This window comes from Podarcis cretensis (assembly GCF_951804945.1).
Source record: "Podarcis cretensis genome assembly, chromosome: 14".
Lineage (NCBI taxonomy): Eukaryota > Metazoa > Chordata > Lepidosauria > Squamata > Lacertidae > Podarcis > Podarcis cretensis.
The window spans coordinates 9,941,659-9,963,410 of record NC_137183.1 but is presented as its reverse complement, the minus strand read 5'-3'; the positions used below and the strand labels follow the sequence as shown (position 1 = coordinate 9,963,410).

The following is a 21,752-nucleotide window of genomic DNA, read 5'->3' as shown; positions in this document are numbered from 1 at the left end:
TGGTTGTCATTAGCCTGTTTGCTAAATGTACCCCAGGTTTTTTAAAAAACCAGACTCAGTTTCTGTAGTCATAAAAAACATAAGCAGGATAAAGAATGGATATTCAGCTTTAGTTTAGCCTTTCTGAAGATTGCCTGAATGGAGTTCATGGACTTCCAGTGGTCTGCAGACCACAGTTTGACAACTCTTTGCTTTATGTATGCCTGAGTTTGAACTGTATTTCCACTCTGAGCTGCAAAGTTTTGGTTAAGTTGAACACATGCATGTTTTTCTTCAGATTCATAGGAATGGGAAACCCAGTTCTAAAACTTCCTTTGTCAAAGTTTACCCACTGGGAATTTTAGACTCTGGACTTAATGGTCTTGGTATTAAGTAGTGCTCTTTAGATGGCAATATATGCCCATAGGCAGCTGGGCCAGGTTCAAGGCCCTTGTGTCACTGTACAAAGCCCGGGACAACTTGGGTTCAGGATACCTTAAGGACCACATGAACCCTTAAATCTCAGTCTGGTAACAGAGATAAGCGCTTATCTCTGTTACCAGATTGAGATTTAAGGGTTCATGTGGTCCTTAAGGTATAGAGTCCTGACCAGCCTCAACCAGAAGCTGGGCATTTAGTGTTGCTGGTCCCATGTTGTCAAACACTCTTCCAGCAGAGATGTGGCAGGCACCCTCACTTTTAATTTCCAGGTGTCTCTTGAACAGGTGTTTTATTTTTAATATAATGTTGACAGGCGTATGCAGCTTTTAAAACATTCAAACCTTGTTTAAAGTTCACCATTTTCTTAAGTGGCCGGTCATTTTAATGAGTGTTCTGTACTGATCTTAATGTGTATGCTTTCTAAAAATGATGCGCTTATATTGCTGTACTGCACCCTGATATTTTACGAGAGGGCATGCTTTTATAAATAAATGTGCGCGTCAGAATGCGCTAAGCCAGCCCTTCTGCTTGGAGGGGGCTTGCTCATTCCGCACCAGCAGCCTCGCATCTCCTCCGCCTTGCATCCTGGCTCCTCCTCTCCGGCTGCTCGCCGCACCCAGAGACGTTTCAGCACCGGGGACAGCGGCAGCATCTCCGCCTCCGCCCCGCCCCGCCCCTCTCTCATCCGCCGGAGCCACCCAGCCCTGGGTGCGTGCGGGGCTGGGGGAGGAGAAGGAGGATCGGAGGAGCCTCGCGAGAGCTGCGGCCGCTGCAGCAGGAGGCGCCGGTGGGCGCTGCGGGTCAGGATCCGGGGGAGACGTTCGGCGGGGCCCGAAGACCGGGGCAGCGAAGCGGTGAGTCCTAAAAGCGGGGGATGGAGAAGGGCGGAGGCCTCGCCCGTTGGACGCCCGGGCAAAGAGGCCTCCTCCTCCTCCTTCCAGTCCGCTGCCCTCCCCGCGCTATGTTAGCGTGGTGCCTTCGGTGACATGGGGACGGGGTTGTGCTTATCTTTCCCCGGGGCCGAGCAATGTGGCCTTCAGTGCGATTTCCTGGAGAGGGTACGTGCAATGGAGCCTTTCCCCGGCGCATCTCTTCCCCTCATTCCCCGCACTCCACCCTTGCCCCCCCCAAAAAAGGGGGGGGACCATGGATCAGGGGAGCTACCTCTTGGCTTTCCCTTTTCTCACCGAACCTTTGCAAGATGCATGCACTGGACCCCGCTCCCTCCCCCAACAGGAGCGCCCTGCAAAAAGGAAAAAGGGATTAGAGGCAAAAGACTGTGCAGGTTCCATCCGCAAGCTGTTGACATTGATGGTGCTGGTGGGGAGCGCGGGTTCCTGCATTTTGAGGCCTTCCGGTAGATATGTGTCTGTGGTTAGTGTGTGTAAACTGTTCTGCTCTATATGGGTTATATTTATGTAAAACGGTAAGTTCCTTCTCTTCCCACCCCTCCTTCAATGAGTGCATGAGTGTGCAAAGATATTCCAACAGAGACAAAATGTGTTTGCAGAGTGACCTCAGTTATGGTATTGTAGAACCAAGGGCTTTGCTGAACTCCATCCAATCAGCATCTTCCCTAAGGCAGTTGTCCTCTTCCACGGTTAATGCTGAACATTCCAAATTTTGTGGGTTACATCTCCACTATGCCAAAACCAATTGACTGCCAGTTAACGCCACAGAAATAAGCAAGATTTACTTTCAATAGGTAGATAATAGGATGGCGCTGTCAGAGAGTTTAAGGGCAGGTTTGTGTTGGGTGGGGAGGAGTTATATGCATTAAGAAGGCCTTAGTAAGTGTGTGTGTGTGTGTGTGTGTGAGTGAGTGATCTAATGATTTTGGTTGAACATTAGGAGGAACTTCTTGATGGTAAGAGCATTTGACCAATGCAAGCAATGATATGGGCAGGTGTGTTCTCCATGGCTGGAGGTCTTCAAGCAGAGGCAGAACAGTCATCTGCTGGAGATGCTTTAGCTCTGGATTCTTTAACTGAGCAGGAAGTTGTATAAGATCACCTAGATTCTGTATTATCTGTGGTGGAGTCTCCTTCTTTGGAGGTCTTTAAGCAGACAACCTGACAACCATATGTCAGGAGTGCTCTGATGGTGTTTCCTGCTTGGCAGGGGGTTGGACTCGATGGCTCTTGTGGTCTCTTCCAACTCTATGATTCTATGATTCTATGATTATCCAGGGTCACAGCTCAGTGGTAGAGCTTCAGCTTTGCATACAGAAATTTGCAGGTTCAGCCCCTGCCATCTCCAGGTAGGTCAAGAAGACATCCCTGCCTGAAACCTTGGAGAACCTCTGCCAGTCTCATAGGCAATATGGAGCTGGGTGGACCAATGGTTGACTCAGGGCTCACCCAGACTCCCTTTTGTACCGTGTTTCTAGGCACAGGTCCGGACTTTAAAGCTCAATGTCCAAGTGGTATTTTTTTTGTCCTGGTGTTTTCTTGGGAAAATTCACATTTTGGCACTGAATTGAAGCAAACAGAACTCAAATTTTCTGTGGATTGCCATTTGGTCTGATTCAGTGGTAAAATGTGAGGTTCCCTGGGGAAAGTGTTGGGACAAAAAATAACAACAAAACCCTGGTCAGATACAGAGCTTTAAAGCATGGACCTGTTCCTGGAAAGCACAATGCAAAAGGAAGTCAGGATGAGCCCTCAGTATAAGGCAGCATCCTACACCATACCTTTAAAATGCATTCAAAGCACATCTCCTGTCCTCAGGAATCCTGGGGATTGTAGTTTACCCTTCACTGTGCTACAATTCCTAGCACCCTTAACAAACTACAGTTCTCAGGGTTCTTTGTGATGTGTGTGCTTCGGATGTGCTTTAAAGGTCTGGTGTGTACACAGCCTGTGTTGACCTTCTCTTATGCATCATTTCTCGCTTGGGATCTTGGCTGCAAATGCATCCAAATACATAATCTTGTCACCTTTATGATCTGGCTGCTCAAGTACGAGGTTCATTTCTTTCAAGCTGATTCTTCTGTTTTGCTAACAGAGGCCTAGGATCTGTGGCGAACCTAAACATATTGTTGTTCGAGGCAAGCCTACCCAGATGCTTAGAAATGCTTATGTGAATTTTGATCTGTTTTAGTATTTTAATTTTTTGTCTGTTTATAGTATTGTATTCCCCCCCCCTTGATTTTCTTGTTTTTATCTTTTTGTAAACCACTTTGAGACTTGTTTGGTTTGTCACAATCAAGCAGTGTACAAAAATTATGAAATAAATAAATATAATTAATGATATATAGTGGTACCTCGGGTTAAGTATTTAATTTGTTCTGGAGGTCCGTTCTTAACCTGAAACTGTTCTTAACCAGAAGCACCACTTTAGCTAATGGGGCCTCCTGCTGCCGCCGCGCCACCGGAGGGAGCACGATTTCTGTTCTCATCCTGAAGCAAAGTTCTTAACCTGAAGCACTATTTCTGGGTTAGCGGAGTCTGTAACCTGAAGCGTATGTAACCTGAAGCGTATGTAACCCGAGGTACCACTGTAACTGTCTAACAGTGTTATTTAGTACAGAGTGGGGGACTTGAACACGCCAGCTAGTACAGGTCAATAAACCTACGTAGCTGCCTTGTGTTGAATCAAGCATTGGCACTTCTAACACAAGGCTTACCTGCACTTACATCTCCGTACTTTCTAGGCATGGTCTATGCTTATAGCTCCCATTTCCAAGCAACATTTGCAGGGCACCAGGTTGGGGAAGGTTAGTGTAGGATGATGTTTTCTTTGGGAAAGTCATTCAGATGGACCCATTCTCACAAAAGTATAAACAATTGTTTCCTGGGGACTTCAAAAATTGACTTGAGAATCAATGTACTTGTGTTTACGTAGAAAGAAAACAAAAATGGCATTGTTTTATAACTAGATTTTATCTCCCAGAAGTATGGGCATTTATTTGCATTAGAAAGAGAGATAGTAATAAGCAGAGAGCAACCCTCAGAGAGAGAAACAACCATAAACTCCTTAGGGTAGATGTTCAGGCTCCATTCATCTGCAAATGGCAGATAATGTTTTGCATGAAGATGGGACTTCTATTATTTATAAGGTCAAAAGTGTTGGGTCCAACCAATGCTGAAATATCTGCTTGGGTTGGACTGAAGTCCTAAAATATGCACAAGCTCTTCAGTCCAATCCTTTGCATGTTTACTTGTCCTCTTGAGATGAACGGCAGTTGAGTGTGCATCAGTCAGTTTGAAACCCAGCCTAGGGGTATTGCATTTGGAAATTAGGTAGCAGCAGAGTCTGTCTTTCTCAGCTGGAAAATGAAATGCCTTTTCTTATTATTTCTCTGACACAAGGCTACCAGGTGTTCCTTCACATTCCTCAAAATAGGGTCTACTCCCAGTGGTGCAGCTGGCATTTTAGACCCTAGAGTTAATGGACTTGGGTGTGGGTGGGTGCTCTTTAAGTGGCAATATGTATTACTTCACTTATTTCAAAATACAGTAAAGCAATTCTGCTGCATTTGCACCCCCCTTGCTTATTCTGTTGGACAGGCCCTGGACGTGTTTCTGCCCCCAAAGTCCTTCCTTGGTGGCACCATCTCAGGCAAAGCGCCATAGCTTCTTCATAGAGCATTTAGATGACCTGAGGTTCAATCCCTGACATCTCCGGATAGGGCCATGAAAGACTGCTGTCTGAAACCCTGGAGAGCTACCGTCAGGATGGACAGTACTGAGCTAAGTGGATCAGTGGACTGACTGTTCAATGCAGCTTCCTCTGTTCCCAATCCAGTGACCTGGCTGGAAGCAGAGAGGCTGCTGTCACCTGTAATATGAGAACAGCAGAATTTGTGGGCATTTGCAGATTATTGTCTTACACTTTCAAGTGGTGGCGAATGTATGTGGAAGTTTCTATGCTGTAGCTATTGTAGAGCTGGAAGAGGTGCAGAAATCACAGTCCAAATGATTAAGATGGCAGAACATGTTTCCAGTTAGGCAAGTTGAGACTTTCCAGCTTAAAGAGAAAGAATATTAAGTGGAATATGACTATGGTTTACAAAGTTATGAGTTATGAGAAAGAAAACTTAACTCTCGTTCCATAACATCCATAAAATTAATGAGTGGAAATTGCAGGGAAGCCAACTTTTGCTAAATTCCAGGAGAAACTTCCTTAGGAAAGGGATGTAGCCACCTGTCTTGCATACAGGAAATCCCAGGTTCAATCAATTCCCAGCATCTCTAAGTCGGGCTGGGAAAGATTCCTTACCTGAAACCCTGGAGAGCCAATACTGACTAGATGGACCAATTGGTCTGACTCACTATAAGGCAGCTTCTTATGGCCAGAGTTGATTTCAGAGTTGGAGGCAGAGGGGCAGGAGATAGTTTTGTTGTCAAGAACCAGGCACCCCCTTCCTTGGTGGGATTAGATGCACCCACTCAGAACAGATACGTGCACACTCAGCAGCCTCGTATGACAAGAGTCCCCCCTGAGTGAGCTCACCCCATCCTTTCTTTAATAACTTGACACAAGGGATGTGTCAACTCTTGGGACATCTGTGTAGTTTCCATTTGGTTATGAACCACTTGCCTTGTTTGTGCATCTTGGAACCTTGACCTCTGGACCCCCTGCTTCCTGCTGAGCCTTTACCACTATTACCCTGAGAAGTCATCTCTTCCTCACTTACAATTAAGATTCGTTGCCATCCATGTTTTGGGACAGGAGCCTGCCACTGATTTGTTATAAGGCAGCTTTCCTATGCAGCTTGTATAACTGTGCCTGAATCATTCACATTTTAAGATTCTGAAAATGTCCATTTGCACAAGGCTTGGTATTTATTCCAGCCTTTCCCAACCTGGTGTCCTCTATATGTTGTTGGATTCCTGAACCCATCAGTTGCAGCAAGCAGGGCTAATGGTCACAAGGGATCGGTTCTAATAGTGATGTGGGGAAGAAAATTCGTTCCAGAGGTCCGTTCTTAATCTGAAACTGTTCTTAACCTGAAGCACCACTTTAGCCAATGGGGCCTCCTGCTGCTGCTGTGCCGCCGGAGCACGATTTCTGTTCTCATCCTGAAGCAAAGTTCTTAACCCGAGGTATTATTTCTGGGTTAGCAGAGTCTGTAGCCTGAAGCGTATGTAACCTGAAGCGTATGTAACCCGAGGTACCACTGTATTAGTAACAGTGAATGGATTCTAAGTGAAAATACCTCGTTAGACAAACTTGGCAGTTTCAAAGTGTTTAGCTTTGTTTACTAAATGCAGTTTGAATAGACATGCTAGATTAGATCATTCCTTCCGGCAGCACTGAGGAACCTCCAACCTATTGGCCTAATTATACCCAGCAAAGGTCACAGTTGGGTCCCCCAGGCCATTTCCCCCTAACCACACTCACCTGCCCCACACCTTACATATGTGATGCCAGGTGTGGGGCAGGTAAATATTTGACTGCAAATGAGCAAATGGGAACTTAAACTTTCCTCCTGATCATGTCTTGTTTTGAATTGATTTAACACCTGTATTCCATTTCTTGGTGAGTGGCACTCACTGACAGCACTGATCTGTGAGACCTGCTGGGATTGGCTGCACTAGGGAGTTTCCTACTGGGAACTTTCTAGCACAGCTGATGGGAGTTACTCTTGGTGCTGCCCAGCACGTGAAAGTTTTTACAACTGCCAGTTTGGGGAGGAAAAATGTCCATTTGCAAGAGCATTTTGATACAAATCACCCCTGTAAGCTGACATTAAAAGGGCATACCGTAACTGCCAATCAGCTGCTTCGGGGTTACAGCAAGCCTCACTGAATGCATTCTCTCAACCCAAATAAGCTGATTAGCACATCTTCAAAGGGGTCCAATCAGTTGGTTAGTGAGTCCCTCTAAAGTTGCCACCTAATAAGATAATTGGAGGTGATTGACAGGGCTGCAGCCCAATCCATCTTCTAAAGGTGGCCTGGGGATCTGCCCTACTGGTCAGATTCAGTTCCCACCCCTGCTCAGAATCATTTCCTGCAAACTGAAAATTCCCCTATGCAACTTTGACATTTTTTAGAAAAGACACATCACTTGGGCTCTAGTCCAAAACACTGGGCTGGTATCAGGTTGGGACAGCCTCCCTTGTTGCATTTATGGAACACTCTCCCCAAGAAAGCTTCCCTGGCACTGAATTTAAAATCCTTTTGCCACCAAGAGAAGACCTTGTTTGCTCTGGCTTTTTTAAAAAGCCACTTAATGCTAATTTTGTTTTTGTTTTCGCTAGCTTTAATATGGTTGTCATTAGTTTTTAAGTGTTAATTGCAAAGTAGGGTGTGACATTAAAACATTTAAGTAAATAAATGAAACGGAAACATTAGTTCTCAGAAAGATCTGTAAATGGTTTTTCATGCTAATCAATGTAATGTATAAGTTCAAATCTGAGAACCAGTTCTGAAAACATTTAGTATGGGATAAGCACATATAAGTACCATATTTTTCCGTGTATAAGACTAGGGTTTTTTTTGCCAAAAAATTAGGTTTAAATTTGGGGCTCGTCTTATACACGGGTAGTGCTGAGGGGTGTTTTCTTAATTTGGAGTCCCCTTAATTTGGAGTCTTATACATGGAAAAAATACAGGATTTGCATATTCTGGTTCTGTCATCCCCCTTTCCCCCACAGTATCTTCTTTTCTTCTGGTGTATATTTTGGAAAGTTGCTGTTTGCCCCTCTGTCTGTTCTCTATACATTCAGACACCTCTTGAGGTGTAGTCACCAAACTTGGCATGATGGTTCCTGAGATCAAGGGGCAGGTTTTTTTGGTATATATTTCAATACTATTGAATGCTATTTTGAATCAAGATAGTGGATCGAACCTTTCAAAGTGGCATTGATTTGTGTACCTCTTAAGTTATTGTTAACTGTCATGCGGCCTACTGGACGAATCCTCTTCAGAGGAGGACCTGGCACTTCCCAAAGCACACGTTACAGAGGAGCAAGCTGGGCCATTGGGCAGTAAGAGGGTGGAGGCCAATCTGGGACCTTTAGGGGTCACAGCACCTCAATTTTTCCGCAAGACACAGAGGGCCCCTACACAGAATTGGAGGTGGGTGCTGAGCTATCACCATGTCCATGAACTGATTAGCCATGAAGCTTCTTGGGGTAACCTTTGGCCAGTCTTTAAGCCTAGCTCACCTCATAGGGTTGTTGTGAGACTACAGATACAGTGGTACCTCAGGTTACATACGCTTCAGGTTACAGACTCCGCTAACTCAGAAATAGTACCTCGGGTTAAGAACTTTGCTTCAGGATGAGAACAAAAATCGTGCTCCAGCAGCGTGGCAGCAGCAGGAGACCCCATTAGCTAAAGTGGTGCTTCAGGTTAAGAACAGTTTCAGGTTAAAAATGGACCTCCGGAACTAATTAAGTACTTAACCCGAGGTACCACTGTAGAAGGAGAAAGTGCTGTGTAACCTCCTTGAGCTCCTTGGAAGAAAGACGAGGTATCAGTGGAATCAAATGAAACAATAGATTTGCAAAGAGTATTCAAACCATGGTTTGCAATCCTGGTTTGTGCAGACCTTGTGCAGAAGACTCTAAGCTTAGCATAGGTGTGTCTGTGCACCATACATTTAAAGCACATACAATAGTTCCAACAAAGAATCCTGGGAACTGTAGTTTGTTCAGGAAGTGCTAGGCATTGTGGCTCTATGTGGGTAAACTACAGTTCCCAATATTCTCTGGAGGAAGCCACATGCTTTAAGTATATGGTGCGTATGCAGCTATAGAGTCACCTGCTCTAAGTCCTTGGGAATGCACCAAACCAATACCTGCAAGAAAACAGGGAGATAATCCTCTATGAGGAACAATGCATTCTGCTGTATTTTCATCTGGATGTCATAAGGCAGAAGCTTGGACTTTTTGGATACATCCTTCAGAAAACATGAGCCAAAGTCTGGGACTGTAGTGCCACTACAGTCAAGCTGGCTGTCCTTGTAGATCTATTCTGGCTCTTCCTGTCCAGGTCTGCATCTGTGGATTAGAGAGTAGTGTGGGTCAATGTAGGTCACTCATAGGTTACTCAGGAAGAGCCAGAGGCTAAGTATGTCTGTCCTACATTGTCGAACCTTTTTTAACTTCTTAGGCTAAAGCTGGTTTGTTTAGCAACACAGGCTTCTGCTGGACGCTGGCTATGGATGCCTCTAACAGCTTTGCCTGTCAGTTGCTAGTCAGATCTTGTGCATTTCCAATTTATCTACCTAGGAAAGGGATTCTAATTGACTGGGAAAGAATAGGAAGATGAGCACAATTATTATTGTACCGTTAAATGTATATTCCCCCTGCCTGTTTCTCCCAAAGGAGCCCAGGGCGGCAAATACATCAGGCTTAAAATAGCTAAGAAGGCCTTACTCTTTATATAATGGTTTGGAAATAAATGTGGCCTTCCAGGCTTCTATATCTGGTTCCCTGGGAATTCTCTCCATGCTGTACCCCTTAATGGTCCTCCTTTGCCCCCCAAGTGTTTTTGCATGGTTGGAATATGTCCTTCGAATAATGCCTCTTGCTTGTCTGGAGACTAGAGAGGAGTGTGTGTACAAACTATAAACTTTGCATTCATTTCTCTATCCACATTTGTGTCTGTCCCTGTCCACCACTGGTCTGTGCCTCTAAGAAGCTTGCCCAGAAGGTAACGTGGCCCTCAGCTGGAAAAAAAGTTCCCCACCCCTTATTTACATTGTTCTTATGTTTACTGAGGTGGTGATGCTTTTGTTTCGAGTGGTGCCAAGACACTGCAAATGTTCCCTTGGATTTTGAGCCAGCAAAGGAAGCAAATTGCATGATTAGGCCTGGTCTATCAGAAGTGGAAAGGCTTGCCATGTCAAGGACATGTTTATCCCTAGTCTCTTCCTTTGACATCATATCTGTTGTCATTGAAGTCTTGGGAGCACACACAAGTCATAAAGCTAGCCCAGTACTTGATTGTTTCTCTCAAACAAGCAGGAAGTGCGTGGCTCCAAACAGATACAAATAAGTCCAGTGTCATCTGGTGGCAAAACTATATAATGATGCTATCCACATAACTGTTCCCTGATTTCTTTCAGCTTTATTGGTGGTGTGACAAGTTCTTCTGTCTATCTGTGGAATAAAGACTGGGCGACATCATGGGAGGTAAGATGACAGTAAGATTTCCTTGTGTGAGGAAAAGCTTTCATTGTGTGAGGAATTGATGCTCTGAGCAAAGCCTGATTCTATCAACACTTTTTATCCTGGGACAGTAGTTTGCATATTCCCATGTTCCAGGGTGAACTGGGAGGCTGAAGTGAGTCAAGACTCCTGAGATGCCTGTGTTTGACACAGCAACAACTTTTGATGGACAGAGCTCCCACTTTCATAGCAATTCACAGTGTTGATCTGTCAGTGGTCTGCCAATGGCCAAAGATAGACAGCAATAAGTGGGACCAGTCTAGAGATGCCCATCTGTTGCTTCACAGAAATCTCCAGTCACAACTTCTTGTACCCATCAAAGGTATCTGGACTTTGAAAAGAATACGTAGTGGAGATTATTGGCCCCATATGAATGCAAACCATTTTGGTATTCCACTAGGATCTTTCAATTTAGCTAAATAATCAATGAAGCCTGACCAAATGGTGCAAAACTTGGCTTCTTTGATTTGTCCTCCAAATAATCGTACTTGAGAGATAATCTTCTCTGAAACTGCCAATACCAATAGCTTTTCATACTAAGCCTCTATAGAGTGGCCCTTCAGATATTTCCAGTACTGTATTTAGAGATTAATAGTCTCGCAGCCATTAAAAAGCCAACTTTTGCTTTGACTCTATTTGTTCTGGTTGCCCCAAATACTTAGCAGTGTCAGGTAAAGGTAAAGGTAAAGGTACCCCTGCCCGTACGGGCCAGTCTTGACAGACTCTGGGGTTGTGCGCCCATCTCACTTAAGAGGCCAGGGGCCAGCGCTGTCTGGAGACACTTCCGGGTCACGTGGCCAGCGTGACATCGCTGCTCTGGCCAGAGCCAGAGCCAGAGCCAGAGCCAGAGCCGCACACGGAAACGCCGTTTACCTTCCCGCTGGTAAGCGGTCCCTATTTATCTACTTGCACCCGGAGGTGCTTTCGAACTGCTAGGTTGGCAGGCGCTGGGACCGAGCAGTGGGAGCGCACCCCGCCGCAGGGATTCGAACCGCCGACCTTTCGATCGGCAAGTCCTAGGCACTGAGGCTTTAACCCACAGCGCCACCTGCGTCCCAGCAGTGTCAGGTAGGGCACTGGTAATAAGTTTTGTGCTTTATTTGGTTAATTTCAGGAAACACAGATTTTGTTGCAGTCTTGAATCCTGTTGTTCAAGGCAGCCAGCTGGCCATGCCTTCTTTCAGGATATTCAATTTCCTTCTTCCTCTGCCCCACCACAACAGTCAGCCAACAATCCATTCCCACAGAGCGTGCTTATGGGACTCTTCCTCCATTTCCCCCCCTTTTCTTGTAGATTAGTGTGTGTGACTGTACTTCCACACACCTGGGGTTCCACTGAGTCTGTTGATGCCTCTCTCTTGTGTGTAGATGGTGCTGTTCTGACTGCACAAGAGTCCACACTCAGATAAGGAGATTGCCATGAGTATATGCCAGGGATAGCCAATGTGGTCGCTTCCCATTGTTGTTGACTCCCCATCATCCCTGGCCATTGACCATGTTAGCTGGGACTGATGGGAGCCGGAGGCCAAGGACATCTGGGGGATGCTACATTGGCTGTCACTGATATGTAGAATGGTCTACGGCAGAAGCCACCCACAATTCCTCAGTGATGTAGAGTTACAGCAAGGGCTGCTTGCAAAAGGGCTTTCAAATAGCCCTGTGTTGAACCTCGCTTCAGGAGCAGAAAGCAGTTTCCATTGGAAATGCTGTTAAAATGGACAAGAAAGGCCTATCCATATTAGCAAGTGTTTCAATGGAAATCACTTCCTCCTCCTCCCTCCATTCAGGGGCAGTGGAAGCATGCCTTGCTCCAGCAAAGGAACCACCAGGAGTTCATTTTCAGCTCCCAACTGTTCATTTGAAGCCATATAAATACCTATAATGTCAGGTGTGGAGGGGGGAAGAGGCCAAACTGGTACCCCTGGCAGGTGTACCAGGGGGTGTAGCCTGTGAACCAGAGGTTCCCCACCCTTGATGTAGATGGAAATCAGCCCAATTATACACTCTGGATTTTTATTTCATAAGGAAGGCTTCCAGACTTCTTAATGGCACTCATCATTGGAATGCTAGTGGTCCCTTTTCTGTATGTCAGTCGCCCTTCTCCCTTGACCTGAAAGTCACCCAAATGAGCCTTTTATATTATTGTGGCTGTTATCAGTCCCACGAACCCAAGAGCACCAAGAGAGGGAGAAACAGTTCCTCTCGCTGTACATAGTTCTATAGACCTCTGTCATTTCTCTGCCCTCCCTACCCTCTAATCAATATGTTAGGCTGTTGATCATAAATGTATTTTCTTGGAAGTTAAGCCAAATCTGCCATTAGGCAGAAGGGCTGTTGACTCAGACCTGGGATATCATTGTCATTCATTTAATTTATTATTGGATTTTTACTGCTGGGAGGTGATGGCATGAAACAGTGCCATTTAGATTTTATATCTAAAGTGCTGAATTGTCTTGGGCAGGCCCTTCTTAGGAATAAATCCTCTTTCCACAGGTTCACCTCCAGGCAAATGTTCTTAGGATTGCATATTGAAGTGCTCCTGTTCACCTCAAGCAAATTGTCACAAATAAGATGCACAGCTCATTGTCTGGGGATTCTGAATAATTAATTTAGTCATCGCGACCAGTAATGGTTTGTTAGAATGTCCTCTTCTCTCTGCTCCCCCACTGTCTGGGGCATCAGCTTCTGTGTTATCTTTGTCACAGAACAGGTGCATAGGAGGCTGCTAACTTTATCTGTATGTAAAGTGTGCATTGGGGATGGGGGACAGACCAAAAGAGAAGTATTTAAATTATTAATGGAACTGTCCTTGGGAGCAGAATGGGCAGTACTTTTTTAAAAATGCAGTCACATTTCAAACCACATTTGCACAAATGCAGTCACATTTCAAACCACATTTCAAACTACTGTACATTTGCACTCACATTCTCATGGACAAAGTAAGTTCAGAGGGTCTGCAATATGGCTAGTTGAAAGTTGCAATGCTGTAATGTTCAAGAGTCTCAGCTGTACACCAGGAAGTCCCTCAGTCTGAACATATGAAAACACTGAGTGACTCAAGGCAAGCTGTTCTATCTCTGCTTTTTGCTTATAACAGGGCTTGGGAACTTGGCACTCTATATATTGTTGGACTCCAACACCATTTGTCCCCAGCATGGTCAGTGGCCAAGGACCATGTGAATGCTAGTTCAGCAACATATGGGAAGCCACAGAATGCCCATCCCTTGCCTATAGTATTTTCACAGTAGGGTTGTTACGAGGGTGCCAGAGATATATGCTGGGTTCAGACATAATGGCAATACCATGGTTTGTTTTTGCTAAGCCATTGTTGTTTAATATGGTTAGTGCAAGCCATGGTTTTGTGCCTAGCTTTTGTATACAATCATTGTGTACAAAAGTGTTGAACCATTCAGAAACGTCCCTGCTTAAATACTGAATATTACTTGCGGAGGGAAATGGAAAAGAAACAACTTGCCTTCTGTTTTTCTTGCAGAAAGAATGAACAATTTCCCTCCTCTCCCTCATTTCATCCCATTGAAACCGTGCTTTTACCAGGATTTTGATGAGGAAATCCCACCCCTACACCGAACCACAGTCAAACGTCTTTACTACCTCTGGATGTGTAAGTTGTGGAGGTTGGAGGGTTAAAAGGGCAAGCCAGCATTCCAGTGGGTGTAAGTGGGGAAGCATGGACCAGAAGTAGTAAGGGACCTACTCTTTCATTTCCCTTTCCACAAATCTGAATTTAAAATTTTAATTTATTTTCAATATTGATAGATTTTTTTGGCCAGAGAGGCAGAATTAGGCTCACAATGCAGAATGTGGGGCTCCTGGCAGATATGAGCCAATCTTAGCCTTGGCTCCAACAGATATACCCTGAAAGACCCTGGATATTGAAGGCATTAGGTGGTCCTAAAGGCATCCTGGATTCAAGTTGTTAAAGGTTTTGTAAATTAAGACAAGAACTTGACATTGGCCTGGTAACATATGGGCAGTCTGCAAGATTTTAAGCACTGGAGTGATGTGGTGTCAATAGTCTCTCTGTCATTTGCTATTTAATTGCTATTTAAGAAAAGGGCCACAATGGCTGAAGAAAAGGGACATCAGACATTAAAAACTTCCCTAAATAGAGCTGCCTTCAGATGTCTTCTAAAAGTCAGATAGTTGTTTATTTCCTTGACATCTGATGGGACGGCATTCCACAGGGTGGGAGCCACTACCAAGAAGGCCCTCTGCCTGGTTCCCTGTAACTTCACTTCTCACAGTGAGGGAACCGCCAGAAGGCCCTCAGAGCTGGACCTCAGTGTCCGGGCTGAACGATGGGGGTGGAGACGCTCCTTCAGGTATACTGGGTCAAGGCAACAACTTTTGTGTCTGGATTTACACCCTTTGAAATATGGCAATCCTAGGTTATTATTTGTAGACATATGTGTGGAACCAAGTCCAGATAGAATCTTAATTCTTCAGATCTGGACAAAAGGTTTTGGCCAGCATGAAACAGTTTTCCAGTCCCAGCCTTCATCTTTGTTCCTGGTTTCTGTTTCCGTTAAGGGCCAACTCAGTCGTCAGTGTAGTCTCAAAATATTTAATAAAAACAATTTAAAACAACAACAGTGTAGGTAGTTGTTGACTGTTAAGAGGGTAGATTTATTTGGTTCCCTTTTGTTGTTCTACTCCTTTGTCTCTCTTCCTTGCCTTTCCCAAAGGGAACATGAGAAACCTGACTAGGGGCACTTCCAGACGATGTGTGTTTGTAGAACATTCATGCTGATTTGTTTGTAAAAGGTTTGTAAAAGGTTTGGGAGGCTAGGTTCCTGTCATTTTGGAGAAGTGGGTTTGTTGGGCAAGGCCTCTAACTCAGCTTTAATTGCGTAACCTGAATTTGCCAGCATGTGGTTGAATCATACCTGAAAATAGCTATGGTCTGGAAACACCCCTGGAAAATCGTGGAGGCGGCACTTATTATTCTTCATTGAAGCTCTGAACTCGTTTATCTTTCCCATTCTCAGCTTGTCCAGCTCTTGCTGTGTGATCTGCTACTTTTGCTCCTCTCTCTGTGTGTCTCTTTCGATAAATGTGTTTGCAGTGAATAGCATCACCTTGGCAGTGAATCTGATTGGTTGCCTTGCGTGGATGATCGGAGGTGGTGGAGCAGTTAACTTTGGACTGGCAATTCTCTGGCTCATTCTCTTTACGCCTTGCTCCTATGTCTGCTGGTTTAGACCCATTTACAAAGCCTTCAAGTAAGTGATAGGCACAGCTTCTCTCTCTCTCTCTCTCTCTCTCTCTCTCTCTCTCTCTCTCTCTCATTCTCCAGCCCCACCCCAGTGTGTTCCTCAGTTCTTTTGGCTCGGTCCTACTGCACAGATGGGAAATCCATGGCTTCTACTTGCTGTTGGACTCTCAACTCCCATCAGCTCCAGCTGATCAACAGTGTGGGATGATGGGCATTATAGTCCGGCAACATCTGGAAGGCCACAGGTTTCCCACCCCTTTGCTACTGCGTTCAGTAACCCCTCCATATCCACCCATTTCTTAGTTGCTGTTTTATTCTCCTGTGCACAGAGAATAACCGATGGTGGTCTCCAGCTTCTACCACACATTTCTGCTTCTGTAGTTCTCACCTGCGAATCACATCACCCTTCCTTCTCTTTTCCATCCTTGCCCCCGCCCATGACTTTAAGCCATGTGTCTGATCACTATCACTATAAGGAAAGGCAGTGTGGCAGTATGTCCTCTCCGTTTCCAAGCAGTCCTAGTCATCTTCAGTGTGTGTTCGATGTTCTTAGGCATGCAGAAATGGGGGAAAGCTTTTTAAAATTAGCACTGCAAATTAATGCTAGCTTGGTCATCCTTTCTCTGTTCAGCCATCAGTAAATAGGTGCTTTCCCTCCTGTCTTTTCCTGTAGGCTGCTTACATCCTAGCTGGGTCATCTTGTTTGGTGACAGGTCTCTTTTCAAAGTACGGGAGAGCACTCTCTCTTTCTTTTTAAGTCTTGACTGCTGGTGGGAGACCTGCCTAGTGATTGGACTGGTTGTCAGTAACAGCAGTGGAGAAAACAACAATGATGGGCTCTTTTCTTTTGTAGGACAGACAGCTCCTTCAGCTTCATGGCTTTCTTCTTCACCTTCATGGCTCAGCTGGTGATCAGCATCATCCAGGCAGTCGGGATCCCCGGCTGGGGAGTCTGGTAAGTTGGACATCTAAGGTGTTAACAAGAGCACCACTTAAAATAAATATTTAGGCAATTAACTGTATGGCCTAGATCAGGGATAGGGAACTGCCCTATGATCTCGTTAGCTGGAGATGCCGGGGATTGAATGCCCTTTCTGTCCTTCATACCTGCTGTGTAGGAGAGGGGAAGGTGGCTGCTGAATGCTTGAGGCAGGGTTTTGAGCTCTAAGGTCAACTGTAAGGCAAGTTTCTGCTCTGTAACCAACCCATAGCATTTGTTTTTATCCTCTCTTCCATTTTATTTCTTAACACCTTTTAGTGCTTCGTTTTGTTGTTTTAATTTATTGTTTTATCCCATTGTTTTATTGTTCTCACTCCCCTAAACTGTGAGGCTGCATGAAGCTGGAGCACTTTGCTAGACTGTGCCAAACGCAAGGTTGAGCCAAAGTTTACAAGATACAGTGATACCTTGGGTTACAGACGCTTCAGGTTACAGACTCCGCTAACCCAGAAATAGTACCTCGGGTTAAGAACTTTGCTTCAGGATGAGAACACAAATTGTGCGACAACGGCAGTGGGAGGCCCCATTAGCTAAAGTGGTGCTTCAGGTTAAGAACAGTTTCAGGTTAAGAACGGACCTCCGGAACGAATTAAGTTCTTAACCCGAGGTACCACTGTACTAGTTATAAATTAAGGAAGAGAAACATATTGATTATCAGAACTGTTGGATGAGCGAGCCCAGGTGGCAGCTGCAGAGAGTCTCCAAAATGCTCCCTTCTGCTGGATGGCACTGACGCCGGACTCATAAATTCAAGGCCACCACATATGGAGATAATTGATTTCTGCAAACTGCCGAAGAATAATCATAATTATTATGGTACTTACTAGAAAGAACTGCAAAGTTCTGGGAATTATGCCAGATTCGTTAATCAGATCCCCAGAACCCTGACGGAGACAGAGCAAAATCACACATTATTTTCTCCAAAAGGAGGGGGGTAAGAGGGAGCTGAATGAGTTAATTCTAGATGAGGCCATTCCTCCTCCTTCCACTGTTCTGGATTCGTCGACTCATCTTAAAGGGCTCCAACAAGATTCTGAAAATATTAACTACCCAACAAGCTTGGCTCAAGAACTGGCCTTAGCTGAGAAATCCTATAAGGCAAATATATAACTGATATAACGACCTAGAGGCCACCTTCTGAGCTTGGAACCTGTGACCTTCTGCATGCAAAGCAGGCTCTCTGCCGCTGCACTATGACCTTTCTCCAGGTTATGACTCAAAGGAGTGGTTCTGAGTGGTGGCAGTAGCAGCTCCATAGCTTCCTCACAATGTTTCCTCTTACTCTCATTGTTTCTCTGCAGTGGCTGGATTGCAGCAATATCTTTCTTTGGGACGAACGTGGGGTCGGCTGTCGTGATGCTCATCCCCACCATCATGTTCACAGCCATGTCTGTCTTCTCCTTCATTGCCCTCAGTATGGTAAGATGTGGGAAAGGTTTTGCATGGGGATGCTACATAGATATATCTCACACTCTATTGGCTGAGAATGCCCAGGAGACTCCTGTTGGCTGATCCTTCTGTTTCCAAAGGCCAGACTTGACATGACTGTGTTCACACAAGTGACGTGCAGTATGCATGGATTTTGATTGGTGTATATCAGTCACCAAGAAGCTGCTTTTACATTTTTCTCTGTGTGCACCTCACACCTATATGTTTAATGTGTGCCTCAGAAGTATCTGTCCACGTACTTGGAGAATCTTGGGCAGCCACCAGCAAGATTCAGGTCAGATAAAAGAACTTTTTCACATGGTGCACAGTTAAACTATGGATGATCGCCAACTTGAATTAAAAGAGTATTATACAGTTTCATGGAGAATAAAGGCTTATCAATGGGTACTCAGAATACTAGTAGCTTGGATTCAGAAGTGGGGAGAGTCCTGTTGCACTCAGGTCCCGCTTGCAGGCTTCCCATGGGGGTCTGGTGAAAGCAGGGTGCTGAACTAGAGGGGCCCTTGGCCTGATCACGCAGAGCTCTTCTGATGTTAGATGGCTACATGATTTCCCCAAAGAAACAACTGTGAGCTTGACTCCTTTGTTTGTCCTTCCAAGGCTCAACTGAAAAAGGTGATGAATGACCCTGTTTTTCTTTCCCCCATTCCAGGTCCATAAATTTTACCGGGGAAGCGGTGGGAGTATCAGCAAAGCGCAAGAGGAGTGGACGACGGGAGCCTGGAAGAACCCCCACGTGCAGCAGGCAGCTCAGAACGTGGCGGTCGGTGCTGCCCAGGGAGCCATGATGCCACACGAGACGCAGTATTCGGCCACTCCTAACTATAACTACCCCAATGACATGTGAGGTGTGACCTTCCCCACCCAACTAGAACTTCCCGAGTGAGATGTGAACCTGAGAGGGTTGTGACTTGAAGTGGGCAGGAAGAACTGGAGGAGAGCGTGTGTGTTTCTCTGTGTATGTAAATTCCACTGTATAGGAGGGTTGGCGCAGGGCTGGCTGTATAATAGCCTCCTTGATGGGATGGAGGCATGTCAAAATTGTTATTCTTCCTCCACTCTTTGACTTTGTTCTAGGATAATTGTCCTTGGAGATAATTTGTTCTCTCTCTCCCACTCCCCCCAATCTGAAGAAGCTGTTGCGTTGACATGCAGGACTATTGTGCCGTGCTGTAGTGACTGTACATGTGTGTGCTGGTCTCCCTCCCCCTTTTGTGAAACTATGTACAGTGGTGGTTTTTAAATTTTACTGTGGTGGTAGATGATATTATAGCTGCATCAGCCGGGGTGAGCGTGGAGAGCCCAAACATTCAAGAGCTACTAAAGGGACACTCTGGGGGTTTCATGAATAACCCAGTTCACAATAGCTGCCTGTTGCAAGAACTTTGTCGGGTTCATTCTGTCTCAGCTATTTGCAACTTATACTGTATAGAACAGGGTTAGGGAGCCTGTGACCCTTTGGGTGTTAAGGTCTCTAACTCCCATCAGCCCTGGCCAGCATAGTCAGAGATGATGGGCATAGTAATCCAACACCTGGGGGGGGGCTGCATGTTTCTGACGTAGGGCATTGCTGGCTTTTTAGCGTTTAAACCCTGCTCTTTTTCACACTCTTTCTCCACTCTCAAAACTAGAGCTCAACCTTTTCATTCCATGCTGATCCACCAGAGGTTACCACTTACCTTAACGCGCGGTATTATAAACAAGTCCATTTACTCTTCCGATGTATTGATAGGAAGGCAGTGCTAGTGTGTGGCTTAAAAAACAAAGTTATGAGCAGTTCTGTAGAGCTGCCCTGTTTGAACTGGAGCAGACCTCTGTGTTCAGTGTGAACCACATTCCGAACATGCCCCCAACCCCAGAAGCCCCATACCTAGAATTATGGAGAGGATCTTGTTCCCTTCTGGACAAGCTTTCGAGGGCCATGTGCTGGAGGTGTGCAGGGCCAGAGGCAAAACCAAGTGGAGCTATGAACGCCTGTGTTACTTTTGTACAGCAGGCTAGTTTCTCTCTGCCTTCCATCTAGACAAGCAAGAGTTCAATCAGCGTTCAAGACACATTCCAGCCAGGCAAAATCATGAAAAGTGTGTGTGTGTGTGTGTGTGTGTGTGTGTGTGTGTAAGTAAGTAACAGGGTCAAGTGAGGGGTGAGGTTCCCCACCCCTGTTGTGTGGGCCATATAGTTCAAGCCCCTGCTTGATGCCACAAACCCCGATGTAGAGCATCGCCAACTGGTGGTTGTTCAACTTGTGCTCGAAGACCTCTGGTCAGCGAGAGCCTCCCCCCAACCAGGCAATTGGTTCCATGACCTCATAATTTTACGGAGACTGAGAGGAGATATGATAGCCATATTCAAATATCTCAAGAACTATTGCGTGGAAGATGGAGCAAGCTTGTTTTCTCTTGCTCTGGTGGGTAGGACTTAAACAATTGGATTCAAGTTACATGAAAGGAAATACCGACTACACATCAAGAAAAACTTTCTGACAGCAAGAGCTGTGTGACAGGTCTCCCGCAGGAGGTTGTGGACTGTCCTTCCTTGGAGGTTTTTAGGCAGAGGTTGGATGGCCATCAGTCATGGATGTTTTAGCAGTGATTCTTACATTGCAGGGGATTGGACTAGAGGGCCCTTGGCATCCTTCAAACACTACAATTCTATGAGGGCCAGTGTGGTGTAGTGGTTAAGAGCGGTAGACTCATAATCTGGTGAACCGGGTTCGCGTCTCCGCTCCTCCAAATGCAGCTGCTGGGTGACCTTGGGCTAGTCACACTTCTCTGAAGTCTCTCAGCCCCACTCACCTCACAGAGTGTTTGTTGTGGGGGAGGAAGGGAAAGGAGAATGTTAGCTGCTTTGAGACTCCTTCGGGTAGTGATAAAGCGGGATATCAAATCCAAACTCTTCTTCTTCTATGAACAACGTTCCAAATTCCATTGGCTCACTGAGACATGGCAATTCTCAACTAAATATAAAGAATGGAGTTTTTTCTTTCCTTGGCCGAAACATTGTAGTACAATTCCTAATGTTTCTGAATTGTCTGGTGGTGCCAGAAGGCCCAGCATCCAGTAATTTTTCATTGATTTGTATCAGTGTTTCCACAGAGCCGCAAGGCTGCTTTATCGATTTTTGTTTTTTTAAAAAACATGCAGGCACAGAAGGTGCTTCTGTATAGGAATTAACATGAAGCTTGTCTACAACAGGCTGTCTTGTGTGAAGAGCCACCACACACGGACAAACGCTTTTCGGAACATGGAAGCCTCTACTTCATCCTGAGCAGACTTTCACTTTATCTTGTATTTTAACTCACCCTGAGATCTATGGAGGAAGGGCAGCATGTAAATTTAATTAATAAAAATAAAATAACCAATAATATGTCAACTCATTTTGGTTTACTTGGCCAACACACCCTCTTCCCCATCATATCCAACATCAGAACATAGGAAGCTGGTTCATACCAAGTCAGGCCATTGGTTCATTGGCTCAGTATAGCCCACACTGACTGGCAGCCACTTCCAGTCTCCAAG

The 21,752-nt window shown here is 45.4% G+C and overlaps 1 protein-coding gene across 1 annotated transcript; it reads left to right on the top strand.

Annotated features, from left to right (window-relative positions):
• The first annotated feature begins 989 nt into the window (after positions 1-989).
• SCAMP5 (secretory carrier membrane protein 5) lies at positions 990-21,518 on the top strand. The gene is made up of 7 exons (XM_079953479.1): positions 990-1,274; positions 10,447-10,513; positions 14,043-14,171; positions 15,636-15,792; positions 16,639-16,740; positions 18,087-18,204; positions 18,887-21,518. The coding sequence occupies exons 2-7, from the start codon at positions 10,507-10,509 to the stop codon at positions 19,079-19,081; spliced, it is 708 nt and encodes a 235-aa protein (XP_079809605.1). The 5' UTR covers positions 990-1,274; positions 10,447-10,506; the 3' UTR covers positions 19,082-21,518.
• The last annotated feature ends 234 nt before the right edge of the window (positions 21,519-21,752 follow it).